Source organism: Gobius niger, assembly GCF_951799975.1.
Source record: "Gobius niger genome assembly, chromosome: 17".
NCBI lineage: Eukaryota > Metazoa > Chordata > Actinopteri > Gobiiformes > Gobiidae > Gobius > Gobius niger.
In genome coordinates this window covers 8,818,273-8,844,187 of record NC_136868.1, presented here as the reverse complement: position 1 = coordinate 8,844,187, position 25,915 = coordinate 8,818,273, and the positions used below count along the sequence as shown (strand labels likewise).

At 40.3% G+C, this 25,915-nt stretch overlaps 2 protein-coding genes across 2 annotated transcripts in view; both read right to left on the bottom strand.

Moving 5' to 3' along the window:
- Positions 1–706: 706 nt before the first annotated feature.
- scly (selenocysteine lyase) lies at positions 707–6,250 on the bottom strand. Its single transcript, XM_079575159.1, has 11 exons — positions 6,144–6,250; positions 5,826–5,926; positions 5,337–5,514; positions 5,018–5,145; positions 3,720–3,875; positions 3,462–3,568; positions 3,345–3,381; positions 2,926–3,009; positions 2,348–2,447; positions 1,155–1,230; positions 707–1,071 (listed from the first exon to the last, which is right to left on the bottom strand). Exons 1-11 carry the CDS (start codon positions 6,244–6,246, stop codon positions 918–920), a joined length of 1,224 nt encoding a protein of 407 aa, XP_079431285.1. The 5' UTR covers positions 6,247–6,250; the 3' UTR covers positions 707–917.
- Positions 6,251–11,637: 5,387 nt separating this feature from the next.
- kif1aa (kinesin family member 1Aa) overlaps positions 11,638–25,915 on the bottom strand; it is a 73,076-nt gene continuing 58,798 nt past the window's right edge. Inside the window, exons 38-48 of the mRNA XM_079575030.1 lie at positions 17,804–17,918; positions 17,464–17,597; positions 17,294–17,355; positions 16,663–16,808; positions 15,957–16,145; positions 15,781–15,852; positions 15,587–15,705; positions 14,679–14,819; positions 14,361–14,553; positions 13,903–14,021; positions 11,638–12,365 (exon numbers count right to left, since the gene is read on the bottom strand). Coding sequence (XP_079431156.1) covers positions 12,323–12,365; positions 13,903–14,021; positions 14,361–14,553; positions 14,679–14,819; positions 15,587–15,705; positions 15,781–15,852; positions 15,957–16,145; positions 16,663–16,808; positions 17,294–17,355; positions 17,464–17,597; positions 17,804–17,918 — 1,333 coding nt within the window. The 3' untranslated portion in view covers positions 11,638–12,322. The remainder of the gene's footprint in view (positions 12,366–13,902; positions 14,022–14,360; positions 14,554–14,678; positions 14,820–15,586; positions 15,706–15,780; positions 15,853–15,956; positions 16,146–16,662; positions 16,809–17,293; positions 17,356–17,463; positions 17,598–17,803; positions 17,919–25,915) is intronic.

Genomic DNA, 25,915 nt, shown 5'->3' with positions numbered 1-25,915 from the left:
TGCCTGACAGCAAAAAGGTCCTAGGTTCAATTCCAGGACTCTGTGAAGTGCATTTCCCCCGGGTTTTCCTCCAAAACATGCACAAAAGGGTAAATCCTTCAGTCATAAAGCAATCCCCAAACTAGAGGTTGACCAATATGGGATTTTCTAGGGCCGATGCCAATTTTTTTTAGATTTTTATTGGCCGATGCCGATATGCTCAGCTGATATTTTGGGCCAAATTTTCCAAATGTCTGGTCTATAATCCTCTAAAAACATAATACTGATTTAACTACCTTAGGTTCAATCTTAGTTTCTGTCCCAGCTTTGATTAGTTGCCGTTAGCTTTAGTAGGCTGAAATTAGCATTAGGATACTGTTGTTAGCTGGCGATCAAAAATACAATTGCGGAGGTTAAAACTATTCTCCAGGTTCAGTGCTAAAAAAATTACATGCAGCATGTCCATATTGACTGAGGTTTAGTGAAACTAACTAGCTTTAGTCAAACTTGTAGCTAATCAATTTTCATTGTGATGTTTCTCTGTTTCCCTGGGGCCAAAGGAGGATTAGTTTTAAAGCCCTGACTTCACTCTTCCCGGTGCAAAAAACAGGAAGCCTGTATCACTTTCGGTCCCAGAGATATCAGCTTTTATCGGCGCTAGATCGTCCGATAGCTGATATTGTAAAAGCCTCAAATATCGGCCCGATATATCGGCCTACCCCAAACACTGCACTGTGGTGGCCTATTGCTCCTCATACATTACTCTTGCAACAATAAATAATGTGACTAGAGGGGCCAAATTTCCCTACAGGGACAAGGTGTACCATGGAAAATATGTGATCCAGAAAGCAAACTGTGGACTGTGCTGCAACTAATGAGATCTGGACATCTCTAGTTGAGTGAAAATGTGCCCGTAAAACTCATGTTGTAAATTAAGTTCAGTCCATTTGTTCCAACTGTTTCACCACTCTCCTCAGATCCTCCACCACCGCGTCCACGTCCTCTTTCGTCGTGCCTCGTCCGACGCTTAACCTCAACGCATTCGCCGCCACCTCCTCCTGAACGCCGCAGTTCAGAAGGATATGGGACGGCCTGGGAAGTAAAAACAAAAAAAAAACAGATAATTGCAATTGTGTCACTGATGATTAATCCTTAAACTGAAGACGTGATTTTACCTGTGGCCTTTGTCTGAGTGGCAGGCTGCACCGACACTGGCCAAAAGACGCTCACACCCGGACAACACTCTCCAGCCTGGATATAGGAAGTCAGAAGAATTAACCATTGATCATGTAGGCATTGAAAATGAAAAAATGAAAATGATAAACAAAATTGACTAATGGTGACTCGTTATTGTATCGGATACCAGCTCCATGGGTATCACCAGCATTACAATAATTAGCCATCAGCAGCAGCTTGGTGAGGGTGAGATGGTACGAAAACTATATCACATATCCATAAACATGGGCAAAAGCATATTGAAGAAGGATGGAAGAAGTATACAGAACCAGAAAAAGCAACAACAAAGCATTTTTTTTAATTCCCAGAGCGAGCAACATTAAATACTACTCATTTAGTAGACAATTAAAAATGTTCCAGACATTGGCTCTGGATAACAATTTCAGTTCTTTGATTGTTTTTGACTCTGTTGTGATCCAAGTCTGTACCGGAGCACCTTGTGGGTGTGCAGAGTGTCTGATGTGTTGTGTGTTGTGTTTTATGTTTCTATTTTTCCTTTATTTTGCTGGAAAACTAGTTGCCCTAAATAAAGTGAAGCTGACTATGAATATACAGAAACATCAGGTTGTTTTATCAATGGATTTTTTTCTTCCTGAGAGCTTAGGCATATTCCAAGATGACATCGCAAGGATTCAACGGGCTCAAATTGTGAAAGAGTGGTTCAGGGAGTATGGAATATCATTAAAACACATGGATTGGCCACCACAGAGTCTAAACCTTGAACCCATTGAGAATCTTTGGGATGTGCTGGAGAAAGCTTTGCACAGTGGTCCTACTCTCCTCTTAGATCTCTGTAAAAACGTTACGGCAAGATTGAACAGAAATAAATCTTGGGACTTTGCAGAAGCTTACAGAGTCAATTCCGCGGCAAACATGCGCCATGATTAAAGCTAAAGGCAAAAAAGTGGAGACCTTCTTTTTGGGCCATGCAGTGAACATTAGGGTTCACACAGTTACAACAGAAGCCCACAGTCGTTTACCCATGAACAACTCTCTCCCTGAGTTCAGCTGCAGGGGCATGAATGATTTAAAAGACTGTGGTGTTTACAAATAGCCCAGCAGTGCGGGTCATGAACTGACTGAAGGAAACATGTGCAGGTCAAAGGGACAGGGGCAGGAGACAGGGGAGCACCTTGTAAGTTTGAGCCCACGATGGACACGTTACATGTGTTTGGAAGGATCTCGGCGCCCGGGAAGTGGCTGTTGAAGTGAAGTTTATCCTCAAAGATGAGCTGAGGAGGAAGAGACAATTTGTTTAATAGTTTACAATCAAGTAGGACATAAAATAATGACAAAACAATGAGATTGTGAGTGATATTAGCAGTTGAACCATTCAAAATACTACAAATGCATAAACTACCACAAATATAATATACCATGACTACTCATACAACTATTTCAGATGTTGGCATGTGGGATTTTAATCCATGAAACTCCTAAAATGCTATACAAAGTGGAAGCCATTGCTACTATTATTAGTATGCTACTTTATAATCACAGCTTTTACTTTCTACTTATATGGCAGTATTATGACAGCCTTGCTTCTGGTACAAGATGACTAAATACGAAAATTACTTCATTTAGTGATTGTGAGATCAAAAAAGGACCATCTTATCTTATCAGAGCAACATTACTACTTCTGTGACTACACTTACATCAGTTCCTTCAACTATTATGACATCTGTTTAGATATATATAAAACATAAATACCTTAAGTTGTTCTTCCAGGTAAAGCTTCACACTTTGCATATGACTCTCGTACTCAGACAAATTAGATGTCACCAGAGCTGCGGCCTGACAAAAACATCATAAATTAATTATTGTGTTTACACATTGTGAAAGTATTACATTCATGTTATGTTCCCATGTTCAACTAATGCCTTATCCAATGATTTTTGACACATTTAGGAGGCATATTGTATTAGGGATTATTGTGAGAAAAATTAGGAATGCGAACTTGGGACATTTTTCTTTAAAACAAGATTGAAGAGCAGTAACTCATAAAGTCTTTTTGGGTAAATTTTCCGCTAAACTAAACAAGCTCCGCTTGTTCCAAACAGAGAAGTTTAAGTTAAATACAAAAATACATTTAATATTCACATCAACAAGTTGCAATGATCTTTACGTACCTTTCCTAATCCTGCGATCATGGGCGTGTTTTCTGTTCTGAAACAGTAGGGCCACACATTAAGATCATAAAACTTATTACAGTGATAATACTACGTGAATACATTTGAAATCAATACCCAGGTCTGAAGTTTCTCTCCTGTCCTCCTCCAAACAGCATCGGATATAAAGGAGTTTTTGTCCCAGGACTGTTCACGAATAGTGCTCCAATTCGAGGTGCATAAAACTAGAAATCAGACAAATATTTTTATATTCAGTATATTAAGTATTGAAGCGTTTAATTTGGACTGTTATATGATACTTCTCTGGCATGTTTGCAATTATAGGGATGATTTTCTTGTCCATATACAGATATTTTTACAAAGCTAATATTTAACCTTGTGTCCGACGATGGTGAGGTAATCCACTCCCAGCTCTGGAGCATTCACATGGATTTTGCCCAGAGCCTGTGCAGCGTCTGTGTGTAGTAAGATCCTCCTCTGCAGACGCTTCTTATTCAGAGACCGGATCTTCTGACAGATCTCCTGGATGGGCTGAGGAAAGAGAAAGAGCCCGGAGCTAATGACTTTTATCTGTCAGAAGATTTTTGTCTATGAACTGTATTCTCGAGTGGGATGGCCTTCCTTGTTTTCCAGGAGGCTGGGTGTTTGGTACACTTTTATAAGGCCATGCTTGGTCTACAGCCCTCCTACATTTGTAACTAAATCATACGGAGGAGGATTAACTCTTACTGTTCGCATTCATATCATAATTTGTTGCTCACTGTTCCATTTGCTCATACAGAACTGGAAAAAAGGGGTTTTGTTTACTCTGCTCCTTGTAAATAATGGAACATGTTGCAGAAAGACTGGAAAATAACTGAACTTATTTCATGGAACGCTTTTAAAGCAGAACTAAGTAACTCATGCCCCTAGAAGCCAAAAGCGCCACTGCATGTTGCGTTTTTTTACTTATTAATTGTCCGTGAGAGTAAATACTGTACTGACAGAACAGACAAAGGGAGAGAGGGATATTGTACATCCAATTACACAATGGAGATACTTTTTTTCACTCAAACTTGGCTGTAAACACTGTTTAAGTGGCGCTAGCCCACAGTCAGCTTTTCCCGTTAGCCTGTTAGCTTCTTCTTCGTGATTCTATTAGTGTGTATTGGGCCTCCGGGTCGGAGCAGGGAGAGCTGCAATTGTGGTTTTCTGGCCAAAGACACCGGGAGCTGGAGACGTACCCACTCCTAGTAAAGTTTACAGTGATCCCATAGGAGGGGTGAGCCTCATAAATGTTTGTTTGTACATTTATGGGGTATTTTTCAATGATGAAAACATCTGTCATAAAATAAATGCTTATATTTCAATTTTATTTATAGGGTAAAATTGTACGCGGTGTGGTTTTAAATAAAGGTTAAATAATAAAAAAAATGTTATCAACTTTTTATGTTTATGTTCAATGTTTGTACGGTATTGTTACTTCAGTTCATTACAGATTTTTACTATCCTTATGTAAAAAGCTCATCATTTTAGAAGAATATTAGAGAATCAAAGCAAAGAGCTACAGTGTCTAAATTCCTGGTGACAGGTCTAGGAAAAATCCAACACATGATGCGTGCTTAGGTTTCCATCGAGAGAAGAACTGACCGAGCGTGAACATAAAGAGCGTCCCAGTCATTATCTGCTCTCACCATGATGACCCCCGTCTCATTGTTGGCCAACATAATGGAAACCAGACAGGTGTTGGGACGCACTGCCGCCAGGACATCCTGCACCTCCACACGCCCCGTCACCTTAGACACCGGGACAAAGGAGGCGACTGTGGAAAAAAAACACAACATAACACTAGGTTACATAATTTGCTGTTTGTATTTGAGGAACACCTTAATCTCAAGGTTTTTACACCACGTAACATTTTGAGATGCTTTTTAAATAATAACACTTTTTTAATTCAAGCTCAAGTTTATTTGCATATTGTCATTGTAAGAAATGGTGTGTCTTTGTCCGTACCTGCCTTGCCCTCCCTCTGCAGATGCTCCAGCACAAGTTTGACTGAGTCGTGCTCCACATTTGAGCTGATGATGTGAGGGAGACCCGAGACTCCGTTTGAAAGATTTTGATGTTGTTCAGCGGTGTCACAGCTCCTCCTGAAATGCTCCAGAGCAGTGTGGATCACCAGGTTATTGGCCTGAAACAAATGACACAGGTTATATAAAAACATCATGGCCACAAATCCAATCATGACAGGCCAGAGAGGTATTTAACTAAGCTACAGGAATACATTCTTACATTATCCTTACGCCACTAGAAGTGTCAGTAGTACATTTACATACAAGTATTTATATCTAAAAACATAAATCCTACTTTTAGTGACTTCCAATTGTGGATCAAGAGGGTTTCTCAATATCTCAAAATATTAAAAATGTACAGCAAATGTTTGTTTTTGTGATATTCTTCCGCCTTCAAACCTATAAAATTAGCAGATATGTAGTGGGTTACCTCTGTTCCACCTGAAGTGAATATGATGTCCTCTGCTTTTCCTCCGACCATCCGCGCCACGTTTTCTCTGGACTCATTGATGATCATTTTCGATTTAACACCTAGACATTTGGATACATTTAGACGACAACAGCAAGTTTAAATACATCTGGAATCAACGGCGGCTCTAAAACAACCTGACTGAGAGTGCATTTAAGTTGCAAAAGTATGATCCCCGTCATTGAAATACATTAAACAACTAAACCTGAAACATTTTGAAACGACCTTTTGCATTCCTGTAGCACTGGTCCTGTCTGGTGTGATATAAAGTCGGCTCACCTGCTGTATATGTACTACTTGGATTTCCCCAGGCATCGTGAAGAGCCTCGGAGATGGCTCTTATCACCTCTGGATCCAGTGGGGTGGTGGCATTGTAGTCCATATATATTCTACGTTACACAGGCATTAAAAACATAGTTTGGAAACTTTTGATTAATATTCTACATAATTTTATGTAATAGTACCTATCTTGACTCATGTTGCTTGTAGGTCAGTCATAAAGGGGACAAGAAAGTATGTTATTGAGATACATTTGAAAAGTCAGACAGCTTTTTAGACTGAGTTTCACATTGTAAAATCAGAATCACTGATCCTCCTTCGAAATTTCATAGCAGATTCATAGCACTCTCCTCATGCCTCTAGTCATAGCTTATTACTTGATTGTGCAAGATTGATGGAATATCTACATAATCAAAGGCAACAGCACCACTTTGTTTTCTCTTCACTGATACTTTCTCCTTCAGTTCAGATTTAGCAGCAGTCACCTGTGTTTGAACAGTTTCGACATTATGTTAAGCTATTCCTCAATCTTTTAACTGTGTCAATTCAGTAGCTTGTACAATCCTAGGATTTCATAGGAGTACAAACGGATCATGTCATTGATTGTAAATGCAAGCTGTCCTCCTTGTTTTGTTTGGCTAACGCTAGCTAGCTACTTCCGATTTGATAAAACACGTCATCTGATCAGAGATTTTGTTGTCAAACCTTGTATGATTGTGCGGTATGCGAACGATAAGTTACGCCGTTTAACTTGACCTTGTGCAGTGATGCTCTGTCGTTAAACAAACTTTATTACTGTCTTTCAGATAATGTCAATCATTAGCAGCCGCTTCACCGGCTAAACTGCTCGGCGCACGCGCTGCTCCTGGGTCTGCTGTGTTGCCAGTTAAGGCACAAAAACGTCTCCAAAAGCAAAAATCAAAACTCACAAAACTCACAGATATAGAGCAGATAGTTTTAATTAACCACATGTTAGGCACATATAGCAATTTGACCTATATTATAACGTTACTATGATCAAGCATGTCAATTCTGTAAAAGCTGCTTTCAATTATATGAAATAACATCCTTCGTCAAGTATGGCAACCCAGGCAGCGCTGCCATGGTAACAACGCACGCTGTCAGTGGAAACATGCGTGGATGCCGGAGAGAGAGGACATTATGGGGGATGTTTCAGTAGTATTGTTTATTATTTCATATTCATATGTAGTGTCGTTCCGTATTTTTGGCTGTAAAACTCTGCGTTCCGTATTGAATAAATACGGTTCCCATTTTGATCACGAAGCTGGGAACCGGTTCTGCAGAAGTTGCTGACTGGGCCAATCTCTCTAAGAAATTAACCAAAAACATTCAATGCACAGAGCCATAATAAGCTACTATTATTTGTTTGTTAATTTGGTGGACCAGCAGTGCATGTTAATGGACACACTTGGGACACATGCATGTAAATACGACACACCAGATTGTAGCAATGGACTAATTTACATCCTTTGTCCCTCACTCGCACTCTTATTGGTAAGGGAAACCGTATGCCGGATATAAAATATATTTACTATTTATGTTTAGAGATTATGCATTACTGTACTTGATACACTGTTATATATAATCATTGCTGTTGGACAATCACCTCCATATTTTAAAGGGGCTAGATAAGTTGGCCATTTTGTACTCATTACTGCCACCTCAGGTCATACGTGTAACTGCATCTTCTATATTAAGCTCGTGCATGATGGCAATTCGGACACGAGGTAAAGACTTTTTGAGTGACAGTGCAGGATTTTAGAGGTTGTGGTGAAAAGGTCTGGGCTCATTCTACACCATAGGATATTGTTGGGACATGTAGGGGGAGGAAAATACTTAATTTTACAATTTGTAAACTCTGTATAGTCCCTTTAATCAAACTATGAATACATAAATGAAGCAAACCTTTTAGTTAAAGGCATGATTCAATAGTTCGAGCATAACTGCAATAGCTATACATCTTCTAAGCGTCATAATGCAATGTAAGATTGAAAACACCATTTTATAGGCTCCACAAAATCCCATAACTCGATGTGGTGTGTGTGCTCAAGGAGAAGCCCGATTGTTTGATAAATTCCATGTTTATTTAATATTTGACAATGTGTCCAGTGTACACAAACATCTGACGCAAAACCTCAACACTCAGAGAGACACAACTACTGTCCATTTTTACCTTTACCTGCAAATGGGTGCATTCATAATACACTTGTCACAGCAATCATGTTTATATACAATGCAAAATAATTTCAAAAAAACGAAAACGTCAAAATGGTACAATCCGACAGTGCTGAAAAGATTACTCATGGAAGCACAAAAACGTTGAGGGAAAGAATAGAAAAAATTGCATGATACGTTAATATAAGTGTATTTATATTGAAATGAGTGAGCGCGTGACTGGTAGGCAACCTAGTCTACAATCTTACTCTGTACAAGATAGGTTTAAGTGGACCGATATGGAGTAGTTCCAGCTATCAGTAGTTTACAAGACCTGTGTATCTGCTAAGTCCCTGATATCAACAAATACAATCAATAGGGAACCAGAGTAACTTTAAAGGAACATGAAAAGTTTACATTCAGTGTTTGTGACTTGAGCATTTTGACGGGTTCAAAAGTGACGGGGTCAAAGAAATAGTGCTGTTTTTACACAAATATTTGCACAGAGGGAGTAGGAAATACTTTTCATTTCAAGCAGTGGTTCTCAAACTGTGTGACTTCTTCAGTTGGTATTGCAGGGTCACTGGGAAATTTAGACTTCCTTCATATGAATCGAATATAATCCAATTTACGCTTTGGTGATGCGTTTAAGTTCTGTGTTTTTTGGGAGGTGTAGTCGTGGGTAACACCCAGTTTGCGCCACAAAAACTAAAGTATCAAGCATGGATTTAAATGACTTGTTTAGACTTTTTTCTTCATCAGACCAAGAATAACTTTGACAAAATGAATTGAATTGAGTCAGAAACATCTCAGTGAGTGAAATAGTCTAATTCAAACGGCCAACAACATCTAACTAGTCAAAATAACTCAAAATTTAAATATTATGCTCTATTTGAGACGTTTAAACTAATATAGATATTCTTTTATTGGAGTCTAAATCCATTCTAGCCCCTTTTAGACCAGGATTAGTTTTCATTCGATCATAATCTAGACCTGGTGATACTCAGTAAGTCAAATATTTCATGAGTTAAAGTTTGAGAACCACGAGTGAATGCAATCATTATCTTTTATGTTATATTTTTAGTTAGTCCTAGCAACTTTGGGCTTCTGGCGGGCAACACCCTGTACAATAAACAATTAGTTGGGGAGCTAAAAGATACAATATACATTTCTTCTAACAACATTTACTCTTGGAGACATTTTGATCAACCCCTTCACCCAAACAGACACATCTTTGGATTACGAGCATGCCGTCACTTGGCCAAGAACTTCTTACATAAAAGGTATTAGTGTAAGTGCGTAATGTGTTTTCGCTTATACATACTCTCAAGTGGATGTAGTGCCGCTGCTGACTTGGAAAGTGCTCTGAAGGCTGGCTGACCTTAGGCTTGTATCAAAATCAACAGCGTCACCCATAACTCTGGTTTGTATGTATGCAGCACAATGCCTCTGAATGATCAAATCCATTCATACAAAAATTCATAGCAAGTTTTCCTTAATTTCATAGTCAACATTTAGCAGATTTAAAACGTTGCATCACGAGACGAATGAGAGAAGATTTCACATTGACACATTCATAGTTAGAATCTCAGTCTGTACCTGATTATGTTGAAAAGATAGAAACACGATGCCATTATCAGAAATGTCTAGTTTCATAGCAGCAAAAAGGTGTTATTTCGATGCAAAGGATGGTTAGGCTAAATCGTACAACATGAGTAAAAAGATAGGCACTACTTTGAATCGACTTCATTCATAAAACCAGTTTTGCGTCGGTAGAGACGTGCTTCGGAATTATTCACTATTTTGGGTTGTTTTTTGCTGCATTTTCACCAAATAGTTTCCTAACCCTAAAATTGCAAGTTTTTCAAGTATTTTTCAGCACAAAGAAACTGGCCAATATTACCAATGGTGCTAAATAGTTTAGCTAAGTAGTATCAAGGGGACAGGGTGGTACCATTTCAAGAACATATTAAAAAGTGCAGTGTGCAGAAATTGCACTGTGTACTACGATAGAAATATAGATGTCTTTGTAAATAAATACATGCAGAAACAATAAATAATAAAGCTGTTATTAAAAATCTAAATATTTAACCTTTTAAACAAAGGAAAGTGGGAGAAACAGGGGAGGTCATGATGATGATTGGTTAGCTAACACGTAACAGCGGATGTGGATTTGGGGAAAACCACAAGTAGAAGCGGAGATTCATTCAAAGAGTTTAAAAAGTTACTCTTGCCCAACTCATTGCCAAAACGGATGGAAAAGTGATGGACAATCTGGCGGGACAAAAGGCGGGACCGATACCGGTGATTGACAGCTATGAGAGCATTGTAAATGATCATCATCGACATAGGAAGAGACAACTAAATGGTTCTCAACTGGTGGTATGGGTCATGGGAGCATTGTTATACTTTTTGATTTGACTTTTAGATGCTTTATTTTGATTTCACACGCTACAACAAGGTCAAAATGCTATTTAAGCGTTTTAATACAGGTTTAATTTATTCTTTTTGGTTGTGGCTTGTCTAACAGAAGTGGGTCCCCAAGCTACACCAGTTGAGAACTACTGCGCTAAAATGAATGCCGCTTGTCATTTTTGCACCATAATCAAATAATAAACATAGGTTTTGAAATTGAGTGACTGTTTTGAAGTGCATAGGACAGGTTAGTCTTCCATTTTCACAAAAATGTCAGCTTATTTCAACTTCTGCTGCCAAACAAAGAAAAAAAGCTTTTAATGGATCTCTCTCTTTCTGTCGCTTAAAGCAGAACTAAGTAACTCACGCCCCTAGAGGCCATAAGCGCCACTGCAGGTGTCGGAGCGTGTTATGGTTTTTTACTCATTAAATGTCCGTGAGAGCAAATACTACGCTGGCGGAAAAGACAAAGGGAGAGAGGTTTATTGTAAATCCAATTACACAATGTAGATATTTTTTTTTCTCTCAAACTTGGCTGTAAATACTGTTTAAGTGGCGCGAGCCCGCAGTTAGCTTTGCCTGTTAGCCTGCTAGCTACTTCTTTGTGATTCCATTAGTGTGTATTGGTGGCTCTAACACGGAGACGGGGAGTTGCAAGCATGGTTTTCTGGCCAGAGACACCAGGGGGAGATGAAAGACCCACCCAATTGTCCCATTAACACTTATTACCCCCAGAGGGAATACGAAAAGGATTTATTAAGGTAAACACGTTGCTTAGTGCTGCTTTAACACTGTCACTACCATTGCTATTTATCGCAGGAATTATCTAATCAGAATAAGTACTAAAACCTGCCATATGCACTTTCACTAGACACTTTTTTTAAATCTTGTATCACAGTTTGCTACAATGGAATTTGAGAAACTACTGATTGAGATGGAAGGATAGACAATCGGAAGCCAAATGACCTGGATGACTGACAACCTTTATGGACATCTAACATACCATTCCCTTTCTTGCTTTCTGTACCATTTTTAACATGAATCAAATTATGTATAAGTTTCACAGAGCATAGAAAAGTCAGAAATAGCTGAGGAGAGAATCTTGACGTGATTTTTTTTGTTTCCCTTGTAGTTAATGTGAAGCTTTGCGTGTTAAGTGTCCATTCAGCTGTAGATTTCCACGCTATGCAAAAGCTAGCAATCTCTGCGTTTTAAGAAGTCAATGCATAAGGCTAAATGCGTCACTGACAAGTACGACTACAGCACGTTGACATAGTACATGAGGATTTTTTTTTATTTTATACTTTTGAGATGCTACTACTCCCATATTTATTATTTTTTGTTTCCATTTGTCCATTGCTAAATATCTTCCAGTACGGTACGGTGCACAGCGAGACTCACAGCGCAGTAAAAGGCCAGGACACGGAAAGATGCTTCTGACTGAAGACACTAAACGCAAAGTAAAAAAGATGTTTGTAAAGTTGTCGTTCGGTGATGGAGATGAAAGTTGTTGGTGGTGAAGGGGACGCAGCTCAGCACAAGGAGAAGACACAGAATTATGTACATCGAGTCTTTGTGGTTTTCCAGTTTCACATCCTCATCTGTCCAACTCTTCTTCTCGACAGTTTTGACCTGAAACAGAAAGTAAGGTCAGCGTTATTGAAATAGTTAACAGCTAGCAATTGATTAATCGTTTTCTGGCAAACACAGACTCAAATAGAGCAAAACATACATAAAACCTTGTATTTTTGATTAAAAACTACTTTCTCATCCAATCACATGAGACACACAGTTGGCGCTAAGCACCTCCTACAAAGATTAATTTTAAGTTTCCTCCGTCAATATGCCCTCAAGCCATGTCACTTTAGCTTCATGTGGTAAAAAGTTAAAAATCTTCACACATCTTTCACATCTTTCATTAATCGTAAAATCATTCTGTAGTTTAATCAATGACCAAAATAATCGTTAGTTGCAGCCCCAGGCAGTAATATGTTTTTTACTTATTTGACTTTATTCTAATCAGAATCCGAGTCTTCTTTTCAGGGGAGGCCTGGCCCTGGATTGCCAGGTAAGCAGCCAAAAGCAGCTGGAAATCTCACACAAGAACCAAGGAGTTATTTTGCTATGTACTTAATAGTTTTTAGAGCCTCTGCAATCCTCCAATGATGTGGACCTGCCTCCTTCTCACCCGCAAAGCCATCAAAATCGCCCGGGACCCTTTGCACCCATCACATAGTCTCTCCAAGGTAATGCCTTCAGGGAGGAAGCTGCGGAATCTACGGGTCAGTCGACTGAGGAACAGTTTCGTACACAGGGCCATGGCTGAACTCCCTGCCCTCCCTCCTACCGTTCCTCCCCCTCCCTCCGCTCCACATTCAAGGATGAGAGAAACATAATTTCAAACCATTCAGATGGTTTGACAAAAAAAAAATCTTGAATCTTCTCTCGCTCCCACAGAAAGAGCAAGTCTGATTGGCTTGGATTTGAGGAGTTCTTTCCAAAAATACATTATTAATGAGAACTATGCTGCAATGAATATACTTTACATACCCCTGAAAAACTAGATGATTCATCTCATGTGGCTAAATCCCCAATAAACATGAATAAATAGATTTTCCAGTGATGGTCAAAAAGCTGGCCAATTTCATGGAAATAACACATGGTTTGACAAATAAGAAATCTTGAATCTTGAACATGAACTTGGCAAACCCTGCCCTGGCTCCAGAGGGGCCCCTATTGTGCATGTTGAATATTCAATCTTTCTTTCTTTATTTATTGATATTCAACATGACATACAATACTTTACTATTTATAATATTCAAGTACAATTGTATACCACTCACTACATTTTTAGTGGTTGGGGAGCAGTCTGAGAAAGCGTACAAAGGCACATGGAAAATCTGCCAACCTCCACCTGGGAATTGAACCTGGTACATTTTTGCAGTGTGGCGACAGTACTGACCACTTTGTGCAAACCAGTCATAGTCAAGTCTCCATAAATGTAGGAACTTTAGTTCCTTTCTGCCGTGACCACGTGCATCACTGATGTCTTTTACCCAATGGCAGCAGGATATTTCAGCAAGTATCAAACTGTCTACCTTCTGCTATGAGAGTCAACGAATTGTCACCCAGACGGTACACAGTAAAGCTCTTCTGTAAAATGCAGTACCTGATAGTTCCTGCGAGGAGAGGGTTAAAGGCGTAGAGCCAGTCGTGCATGTCCTTGTCACTGTTGGCTTGAAGCAGGATCCCGCGATGCTCTGTGACCACGGCAAAAGTGTTTGGAGACTATAGAAAGAGAAAAGCAACATAAACTTCTCAATCTCTTCTTCTTCGATATATAATTGATAATGTACAGTTGATCCAAGTCTACACAACTATAGCAGGTCTAAATTATGACTAAACCAGGTCTTAACTGATCAAGTCTTGTTTATTTTGCATAATTGGTCATGTCTTCTTAGATGCTTTTGTTTAAGTCTCATCCAGTGGTATCGGATATATGGTATGGGAACGACCCTTGCCTTAACTAGGACTAACCAAGATCTAAAATAATGCGATTCCAAATGAGGACTAGCCCAGAGGAAGTTAAAAGGTGAGTAAATCCCTCCATATTGTGTTTGGACGTACCTTGAGCATGGCTTGCTGGTCTTCGCTGTACTCCACCTGCGCAGACGAGAGGTTGAGGATGGCGCGCTCCACCCCGTCCCGGTCTGAGTTGTAGATGTAGACGTAAGGCCGCCGCACCACCACGAAGCGCTTTATCCACCCGTTTGTGTGCGGCTCCAGGAAGTTCAAGAAGCCCTTCTTTGACACTATGGGACTACGGCAAAAAACAAGCATAAGACCTTTAATCATCTACTGGACTGGGCAGCTTTGAGATAAAGAAGTTTGCACACACACACACATGTACTTTTCTCTCAATGTGTTTAACAATATTGAACGTACCTGACTCTGATCTCCTGGATGTCAGGGGCAAATCTTCTGATCCGTGGTTTTGCGTCAGAGGGGGCGCTGTGGGGCTTCTTCTCTGGGTCCTGATGGGAGTCTGGAGCAGGACTGACTGCCCCAGAGCGAGGGGCAGGGGGTCTGAGGAGCAGAGAGAGGTTCAAAGTCTGGCACGTGTGACTAAAATATGGGTGATTCAACAAATTTACTCCATGTATCATGTACAGAGTAAGTCTGGCGTGGCCTCCATTGGGACATACAGGGACAGAGTGAACCAGTCCCGAGAAATGTGACGCGTCAACTTCTACATTTCTTCAAAACAAGCAGCTTAAGATTATTTCAGATTCAAGTATTATAGCAAAACAGCTCTAAAAGTCTGCAACATAAAATTTATAAAACATGATCTGAGGTGCACAAACTTGTGACTGATTTTCATTGCGATATTTCTCAGTTCCCCTGAGGAAGTTGTGAGAGGGCTCATTTTAAAGCTCTGGCTGAGCTTGGCTTTGGACATTCAGGACATTAATGTTTAGTGTACTTCAGGAGGAGCTTCTTTCAAAAAAACTGAAGTCTCTATTACTTTTGGCTCCGGAAATATCAGCCTTTTATCAGCATCAGATTGGCTGACAGCCGATATTTTAAAACATCCAAATATCGGCTTGATACATCGATTGACCTCTATTAGTTAAGACAGTCAACAATTCAAGTCAACTCCTATTTGAACTTATTCATTATTTATTTTAATTCATATTACTTTTCCTGCAGACCTTGCTGTGTGTGATCAATGTATACAACAAAGCAAACTCTTAAATAAATGTTTGCTCACTCACTTTAGTTAAGGCTTAAATCATGCGTATATTGTATAATATAAATTACCTTTCTCATGAAGCAATAACAAATGAACAGACCTGAGATCAGTGGGGTAACAACCCTCCACCAGTGAAGGGCACGTTGTGGATGGAGCGATTGTGGTGAATGTAGATATTGAAGGGGAGTCTTTGAGAGTTGTGACCGACATCTCTGAGATCTAGAACACAGATATACACGGTCAGTCCTGTCACAAAGTTATATTGTTTTATGTGGAATAGCAGCTCAAGCACACCTTGCTCTCACTGGCGCTGACGCACACATGGCTGTACTCTCTGTTGAAGGAGTGCATGAGCAGCCGCAAACACTGAGGAGAAAAAAGTGAGGGAGGTTAAACAATAATTTAGGATGCGGGCGCTCAAGGACGCATCATCAGTGGCAGTAGCAGCATGAAGGGACTCGCTGACTGACCCTCTCTGCGATCTCCTTTTGCCTCTCCGTGGTGATTTCGGAGAAGGGCACAGCCTCGTGGTCCTCGGTGGAGCCGTGTGGAGTCTCACTCAGGTCCTCGGCCAAACAGGACTGAATCGGGTCTGGTCCCGACACGAGACTGGACTCCAACTTCTCCCTCAACAGGAGGTAGTGCTTCGTCTTCTCCACCTGAGGAGCAACAGGGTGCAATCGTTTAGAAACAATACAACTAATACTGTAGTTACCCATCCACAAACAGAAACAATGATATACAAATAAACAGACGATTGCAGTTATTTTGATTTCTTAAAGTTGAATCCAAATTATAGGCTATACTGTATAAAATATACAACCATGAGCATGCAAGTTTGTAATAGATTAACTTAGCGAGAAACTAAAGACCAAAGCAACTATTTTTCTGCTGATAAACTTTATATCTGATGATTTTAGAGAATTATCTGCTGTTCCCACTTAATTTTTTTGTCATTTTAGTAACAACATACAACAAGTATATTTTGCACTTATATAGGCTAAAACCATCTGAAACCGTGTGTGTACTGCCCCCTCATGGCACGGCATTTTTTCATAGCACTCTCGCCCCTCTCGCTTCCCCCCATGGTCCGCCGAGCCGACCCGCATCAGCTGCAGTTTGGTCTTTAGTTGCTCTTTGTGTCTTTGTGTCTCAGTAAGCTTTGAATAAACATACGTCTTGCAGGAGGCTGAGTTTCTCCAGCTCCCACTGATGCTCCAGGATGAGGCTGTCGCTGCGCGGCCTCCACCCGGCCAAGTTCTCCTCTCCTCGGACATACGCCACTGAGGTGTCCAGCACCCGCCTCCGCCTCCTCTGCATACCTGCACACAAGGGACACATTCAAATAAATTAATACACGCTTTACTTTAACTGTTCATATCAATGGCAGTGATAGAGCATCGAACTGGTACAATGGTGGTTTATGAGCTTTGAAAATGTGGAGTTTCTTGGTTTTTGGTGCAACAAAGTTCTACATGAGGAATTACTACACGAGGAATTCACAAAGGAACTTTCTACAAATCAGATATGGCACGTTTGGAGGACTATCCCATGATTTTGAAGAGGTTTTTAATGCAGGCTACTAGTTACCATAGACATGCGCTAGCCTAACACTAGCCTAGCACCCCTAAACTCTTCAAATATAAGGACTGCATGAATAAAAAAATAAATGAAAAAAACATCTCCAGAGATCAACAACACTCTGGATAACTAGGAAATTAGACCCTATGTCAAAAATCCTGAAAAATTCCTTTAAGTTAATAAATTGACAAAACATGAGTGGGATTAAAAATGGCGTCCAACTCACCTGGGCTTCCTATATCTGCCAAGTTACAAAGACTGGCCTCATAGACTCCTGTGATTCGGTTCCTGGAAAAGCACACAGTAAGGCTTTAAGAAAATGTTGTCCCTTAATGGAAAGGTAAAACAGGAGCTTTGACCTCTAGAATTTGTTATTTTCAGTTGTTATGAACGTACCCGTCTGCAGCTCTGAGACTGCCCGTCCCGAACAGGTTGCGAATGGAGCGTGAGGCTGAGAGCTTCGCGTCCCGAGAGTAGAAGACCATACAGACGTCTTTGGTAATAATTGCAGGATGAGTGCAGTTCTCCATCTGAGATTTTGACAAAGACACAGTGATCAGTGTAAGGCCACGGACAGAAGCAGATTCAGCACAAGATCACAAGATGCCAGTGATATTTATACATGGGTACAGTTTTGGTTAGTTTTAAGTCAGGATATCTTCAAATCCTCTCCTGGGTAATCAGTATCAGAGTTTGTTTAGGGAAGGAGGCTACAGTGATGGATTAAAACCTTTACCTCCAGATAAGCTGATAGTGTCATGTAGATCTTCTCCCCACTTGGAGTAACTCTGTTCAGCAACAAGGAGTTGTGCATTGAACTGTCCCACGCCGCCTCGAAGCGATAAAACGTTCTGTGGTGACCCAGAAAACAACAACTTAGCGATCAAAATGAAGAAACGCAGCTTAATTAACTCATGCTCAGAATAATATTGATAATAAAACCACATAGGCTCAGTAAGCAACATAAATTGACGATAATTTTACAAAATAACTAAAAAAAAACACACACATTTTGTACAGCCATTTCGCAATAATTTAACATATCAATTTTGAATTTACAACAAAGCACCAATTCATATTTACTTTAAACAGGGCTCCAGATCAACATTTACGGTTTAACTGTGGACACTTGCAGGAAAGGCCAAAAAGCATCCAATATTTCCATACTTTTCAATTCAATACAATTTCAATCACCATGTATAACTTACATTTAACATAGTAAATATTTGACAATGAACCTATATTATTAGGTTTCATTATTATTATTTTATTTTACTCACACTTGTGAGAGTGTCTTGCTCCAATTACAGGGTTTCTACAGGTAGTCAATAGCCTGGCTAACGCCAGACTAAAATCACAAGTGATATTTAGTCTGGGGACCACCAATTCATTTTCTCGTAGGAGAGGTGTGGTTCACGAATGTCTATCATGCGTCTGCTGCACGAGGCCACAGCCAATCGTATCATCGTACGAGATGACGTATGACGTACCTGCTGTAAACTTTTGAGCTAAACTATTTAGAACATGGCCTAAAACTTGATCGAAAAATAGCGTTGCGTCCGCTGCTGTCATGTTTGATCCGTAAATAAACTTTTTTTTTTTTAAATCCGTAAATAAACTACAAGCTTCCGTATATATCGAATAGCGCGTCATCGTCTTGCCGTCCCTCCTCGCTCTGTGATTGGTTCCCAAATCCATGGGAAAATTTCGGCCATGGTCCCCAGGCTGCTGTGCAGTTCGAAATGATTCGAGTGCACACAGCAGACTGCCGTTAGCCAGGTTAGGTAGTCAAGTCAATTTAATGCCATTTTAATGCCTAAATACTACATTTTTTGCACACAAAAAAATCATGTTTATGGCCTGGGCAATGAATAGGAACTTAATCAGAATCGCTACTTTGGCCAATCTCAATAACTGTCATGTGTCTTTATAATCGTCAGCCATTTCTGAAAAACTGAACCTTCTGAGACAATGGAAGATCTTTGAGTCCCACTGAGATAAGGAATCTCTTTTTCAGGGAAGTCCTGGCCCCAGAGGGGAGTCTACATGTTTTTAGTGGTAGGGGAAACCGGAGCACCCAGAGGAAAAACCTACGCAGGCACGGGGAGAACATGCAAACTCCACACAGAAAGGCCCCGTCCAGGCGGGAATCGAACCCGGGACCTTCTAGCTGTGAGGTGTGAGCGCTAACCATTGCCGCCCAAATGGAACTGGAGGCAAATATTTGTTTCTGTTTGAGCTGAGGTTTGTTTAAAAGGTCTGTGAAGGTTCATGAATCAGCTTCATGTTTGTTTTTATCATAAAAAAAGAAACTGATTCAAAAATCGAGATAAAAATATCGTGATTAATTTGTTTGCCATATCGTCCAGTCCGAGCATATTTAATATCAGAAAATGTAAACATTCAGTCACACAGGGGAATTAGGGCACATTCTGATATTCAAAATTAAAATTGGACACAACAGGAAATGGTTTAGCAAAAGAGTGTGAAATTTCCATCAGAACTGCAGCTGAATTTGTTTGAGACCATAGTTTTTGTGTTTTTGTCAAATGTATGCTGTAAAAATAGCACAACAATGTCATTGAGTGGGTTCTGTCTCTCAGGAAAAACTTTTTTTTTTTTTTAAAGATATTTAGATTTAGTGCCAGTTTGAATCCAATTTAATGCTCTTTAACGACTTTTGAGGCTTTAATTTTGATATGCTTTCTAAAGCCCTGTGGAAACCCTGACTTAGATCTACTGTTGAGGAACCCAACCTCACACCCAATCAATTTTGTGGATCAAGTCTAAAATCTTAACAAATTGGTGTTAGTCTGGAGCCCTATATTGTGCCATTAGTCTTACCCATATATCATTATTATCAAAATCCCATAATGGAAGAGATTTCCCTCATCCAAGTATTGTGTTTGATGTACTCTCTATTGTTGGTGCTTCATTGTAAAGCGGTACCAAAGCTTTTACAAAGTCATATATTTCCATGCAGATGACAGATAAAGATGACCAGAGGAAACATGTCATGGAGGAGCAGAGGGTGGAGAGCTGTGTGGCAAAGGGAGGGACAGCGAAATACCTATGGTCCCTCTCCAAGGCAATACTGTGGAAGAAGAAATCAATGGAAAAAAATAACAAAAAAGTCGAGAAGTGAGTCGTGGTCGTGCATCGTTCGGCTCGGGAAAAGTTTATTCTGTCATTTGCTCAGCTCTGGGTCACGTAAACACCCATATAGATACTAAGTTAAGCAAAGATACTAAATAAAGTTGACGATTCAAATCTGATAAACTTAAGGCACAAGCCCACAGTTTTACAGCCAGAACGGTTGAATACTATTGATATTTGTCCGTTTCTATTGGTTAAAAAACTCCAATCAACGCTGTGTGTTATTGTATCATTTACCATTTTTAAGTGCAAAAATATCCAATAAATAACAGACTAATGAAAAATACACTTGTTATGTACATTTAAGCCACATTACATAACATTTCAAGCACTAAACCTGATCTACATGACCCCTGACCCTTCGATTACAGCTGTGGCTTTGTTTCAATAAGCTTCTGCAATGTTTGATGTTTCACCAAGATCCTGTATTGGTCATGGGAGAGTGTGACCACTGTGCAAAGCCTTCTCCAGCACATCCCAAAGATTCTCACTGGGGTGAAGATCTGGATCTGGCGGCCGATCCAGGCAGTGGCAAGTCGAGTTTAATGTTTTTTTACTGCCATATTTTTAATGCCACAAAGGCAAACAATCTTTTCTCAACATTAGCAAAGATACGTAAGTGTCAAAATTCAAAGGCAAAAGGGAAACAACAGAAAACTTTTGAGCAAACTGCAGCTGAATGTGTTTATAATTTCTATATTTCTGATTATACCATGGTCTGGGTGAATACTTGATTCTGATTGGCTGGAGGTTGTCTGTTAAAAAGTGATAATGTACATGTAGTCTGGCAACAGTTAAATAACAGTTAAATCATGTTATATATCAGGGGTTCTCACATTTTTTTGGCTGGGACCCCAAAAAATGACATGTAAACAAGTCGGGACCCCTGTTGTATAAAGTTATTAGTTACTTTAGACCTAAAATACATTTAAAAAGTTAATATGTAATATGTGTGTTAATAAGTGTTTATTTTGAATATTTGAATGGATTACACAAATTATATGGTGTTTTGCACTCAAAAATATACTAAAAACACTAGTATTTTTCTTTTTATATCATCTTGAAATTATCTGGGGACCCCCTGCCAAGGCTTCGCGACCCGCCAAGGGAGGAACCACTGTTCTATATCACTCGACTGCAGCTGTTTCCATAGTAACGATAAACAGCTGGAACTAGGTTCAGGTAAAACAGCTTAAGAAGTGGAATAACTCCTGCCCAGGAGCAAACAGGCCCCAATGAACAGTTTCATTTCGGGATGATGCACTCCGAGGTGTCCATTATCAGAAATAACTGGACGACGCGGCGGCGTGAACCGTCCTCCGCCGGTTGCTTCCGCGAAGTTCAGTAAGGGATAATCGTTGTGCATTATCCCTAATTTAACTTATACAAAAAATGTATTTAATGCTTTCTGATGACATTTAAGGCCTTCATTTTAGTGTTGCTGACCTGACCTCTGACCCCTGATCAGAACAGTTAAATCCAGGCAGTGACTTTACTTTTTTGGTCAGGTTTTGTGGTGCAGCTTTAACCTCTTAACCCTCGCCTTAACCAAGTGCATTTTCTCCAGTTCCGCTTTACCCAGTAACGTTGCAAGGGTAACAAGGGGCCCCAAGCAAGAGTGTCAGTAGAGGGCCCTCTGGTGGCCGCTCGGTGTACTGCGCACTGGGAGAGAGGGCAGGAGTGGGTCACCTGTCAACTCCCATAATGCAGTTCTCTGCATACGTTTTCCTCAGAACAGAAGGCTGAGGTTCTTTAGGTCTGAATATTGGGTTGTTTCGTGGGGGCCCTTGACAGCTGGGGGCCCTTGACAGCTGGGGGCCCCAGGGCAGTTCCCTGCCTTGCCTTATGGCAAGCTATGCCTCTGGCTTTACCCAAATCTAAACGGCTATTGTAACGTCTCATTTGAAAGCTAAGACCTACAAAACTCCTAATCTTTTCCCTTGCATTGTTGCTGCGTTGTCTTCACTTTTTTGACATTTTTTTCATTGCTTATTTTTGTGTTTTCGTCACTTTTTTGTCACATTTATGCCACTTTTCTGTTTCTCTCTTTTTTTTTGGGGGGGGGCAATTTTGTCGCTCTTTTGTTGCATTTTCATTCTCGTTTTCATCTCATTGTTGCTGCTATTTTGACCCTATTCCAAGAAGCTTTTATATTTGGGTAAAGCCAAACTGGAGAAAATGTGCCGGTTCAGGTGGGGGTTAAGAGGTGAACAAACGAATAATCCTACAAAACGTGTATACACGTATAGACAGCTCCACAGTTTGGTCAAAAACAATAAACTCGCACAAAGCAAAATCACTGTGAATTTGCAGGTGAAAAGACCTAAACGAATGAGCTTTAAATAAAAATCTAATCATTAAGCGCATAACAAGTACACCTGTGGTTTTACGGCACTAACTGAAGCATTAAAACATTTGTAGAAAGGAAACTATTCCCTCCAGTGTCACATCTACACTTGCCACTTTGTATTTTACTGCCGGTTTAAATCCTCGAGCCAGGACTGAAGTCATGTTTCTGGCACCACTTGTGACGGGACAGGTTTTTTTTTGAGGGTTTGGCAACACTTGACGCACGGCACAAGAAAGACTTAAAAATATTCACAACATCGCAGCGATCTGAAACAGGGTGCTACTGCTGAGGTAATGCTCCCCCGGATTACTTTTTAATAGCGGTATTTGAATACTGTGCCAGGGCTGCGCTGTAAATGATGCGAGTGAAATAAGTGACTCGTGTTTCTGTTAATAATCAGCGGCTGCTACAAGAAAACTGCTTCTTAAGACGAGGAACAGAGAATTCTACAATGTAATTATGGCTGAACGACATGAGGATAACAACTGTCTAGAAGTTCATTTTAAATAGGTTTCATTAAAAAGACAGGACCAAAATAAGGTTAAATCAGACTTAAATTTAAATGGTGATAAAGTAACAACATATATAGTCAGCTAATATGATACATTTGTAGTCGAGTGGTTCCCAATTTGGGGATAACGCACATTAAAAAAAAACCTTAGAAGTAAATCTTTCCTGTATTTGTTAAAATATACAGCTTTAAATTTGTATCTAGGCAACACTGTCATTGCCGTTTGTTATTTTAGTAAGGAAAAAACAATGAGGAGCCGTGCATTATACAGTTTTAATGCACGACACAGAGTCAAGAACACCCTGTTTATTCCAAGATGCCACAAACTGAAACTGTTAATTTGGGCCTGTTCGCTTTTTCTAGGCAGGAGGTTTTTTTTTTCTCCCTTTTTAAGCTGTTTTACCTGAAGCTAGTTCCAGCTCAGTTATTTGTTGTTACTATGGAAACAGCTAGATTGTTAAGTTGCTGATGTCATCACTCTACTTTAGTCGTATTCACTAAATGGCTCTTTCTAAACATCTGATCACACAGAAATATTACTTTGACTCTGGATTGCCTCTATGCTTTTCTGACATTCATTATAAAAAAAGCTAAATTTGAACAATGAAGGCTTATTTTAATTATATCTTCATTTTGCCTGGAGAAATGGTGAGATATATTATTCTAATTAGTTGCAACAGGCCTTTTATCTGCTGTTCAGCAGGAGGTCTAAATAAAGTTGTGCTTCTTGCTGTGTCAACTATCACACAGTTTGGACCCGGAAATAGCTTATTATTATGAGTGATGTCACACTCAATATATAAAACGTGATTTAACTGTTGTCGGACTAACTGTGCAGTTTCACAAAAATACGTTTGCATTAGACTTCTCACTGGCCATGGTATAATGTATTTTAAAGGTGTAAAACATTATACAGTCCTGTGAATAGAGTGTATTATAATCATTGGCGGGGGCCCCACGGGAATATTAGGTCACAATGCTCCAGACTTTAAGAATGGCTACAATACTATTATCAAAGTAATATCTCAGTTAAGCCATGCTGCAGGCTTTTGAGTTCTCTAACAGATCCTTGATTTACCCGGTACTAAGGTTGATGACATGCTTATGGAGCTGTATGTTTGCTTAACAAATAGTCATCATTAAAAAATGGTTCTTAGCTCCTTAGTCTCCAAGAGTTAAATTAAGCCTTATCCACAGATAATTATCTCCATCTACTGGCCATGTTTGCACTTGCACTTGGCTTATAAAATAATATTTCATTAAGTCGTGTCTGATCTGTCGCGTTGTCCTTTTGGAGGTCACAATTTCAGAAGTCAGGGAGGAGCAACCAAGTTAAAGTTAGTTAAAGTTAGGTTAAAAAAACCTGAAACTCGTCAGCTTTATGTGCACGTATGAGCGACTAGACCTGACTCTTTGGGACTGGCTCCACGACACCTCCGGCCGAACACGGTGATGAAAAGCTGCGCAAAAAGCCAGCCATGCACAACTCTGTTCGACATATTCTTATCACAAACTAAACCGAGAAACACAAACAAACGACAGAGCTACGACCGTAAGAGCAGGACGGCAGCCGGGAACATGCAAAACCACAGACTGATGATGGTACAGAGAGAGCAGAACAGAAATGGAGACAGCGGGTGGTGACGAGAGGAAGGTTTGTGTTTGCATTGGAGGAGAACAGGGAGGAGCCAAAATAATATACCTAGGCATGTCCGAATCAAGAAACTGTCTGCAAAGCAAAAACAACATTCAGTTAGTCAAAAAGTATTGGGATCCTGTTAGTCTGAGCCAAGGCCACAGGCAGCTTCAATCGTAAAAAAAAAAAAAAAAAGAGGAGGAAAAAAATCCAGGGGAGCAGCGGCAAAAAGCTTGTTATTGGGCAGCGATGCATTCAGCCAATCGGTTGATAAATGGATCCACTAGAACTTGTTTTTCTTATTGCTGGGGAAGGCAGAGTCATTAGGCCAAAACACAAAGACATTACAAATCTATTATAGAAAACGCTATCTCAATGGCCGCCGCCTGGGCGCCGCCATGTTTATTTCCCATACCGACTTTGAAGCTAAGCAGGAAAGTGCCTGGTTAGAACTGGGATGGGAGACCGTTCCTCCGATGCTAAGCAGGGAAAGGCCTGGTTAGGACTGGGATGGGAGACCGTTTGGGAACACCAGGAAGCCTGGCGACAGTACTGAGTGTGTGCGTGGTTGGTGTTATTACATCCGCGGCCGGCCCCCACGTGACGAGTCCCACAGCTCGCGGGCATTGGCCACGGGTCCATATGGACCGCGGTGCTGCTGTCCGAGGACAACCCGCCGTCACACAAACGCGAGTGCACGCGATCTGACTGCCGTGCGTGTGCGCGCGTACAAACAGGGCGATGTGTGTGTGCGCGCGTGTGTGTATGTATGTGTGCGCGTGCGCATCCAAACAGGGCCATGTGTGCGTGTGCGTGTGCGTATGTGTGTGCGTGTGCGTGCGTGCCCAAAACCTCCTCAAACACGAGCCTCTAATCACACGCGCTGCTCCGACTGATTTATCCTCCGTGTGCGTAAAAGCGAAAATGACACTACAACTTAACGAGCGCATGGCCTGCACTGCGTAGTTTTTTTTCTTTTTATCTTTTTTTTTACTTTGCTGCTGTACCATTTGTTTTCTATTTTGCTTTCACGTATTGAGCCCAGAGGTACATTTTATTCTAAAGCAGCTTTGAAAGCATTGCCAATTTTATTGTAAGGTTATAAATACTGTCTCACAACGATCATTAGGCTATTTCATTTCAAAACCTACTCATTATTTTTTGGATTGTAAACTACCGTGATGCACCAAACCAC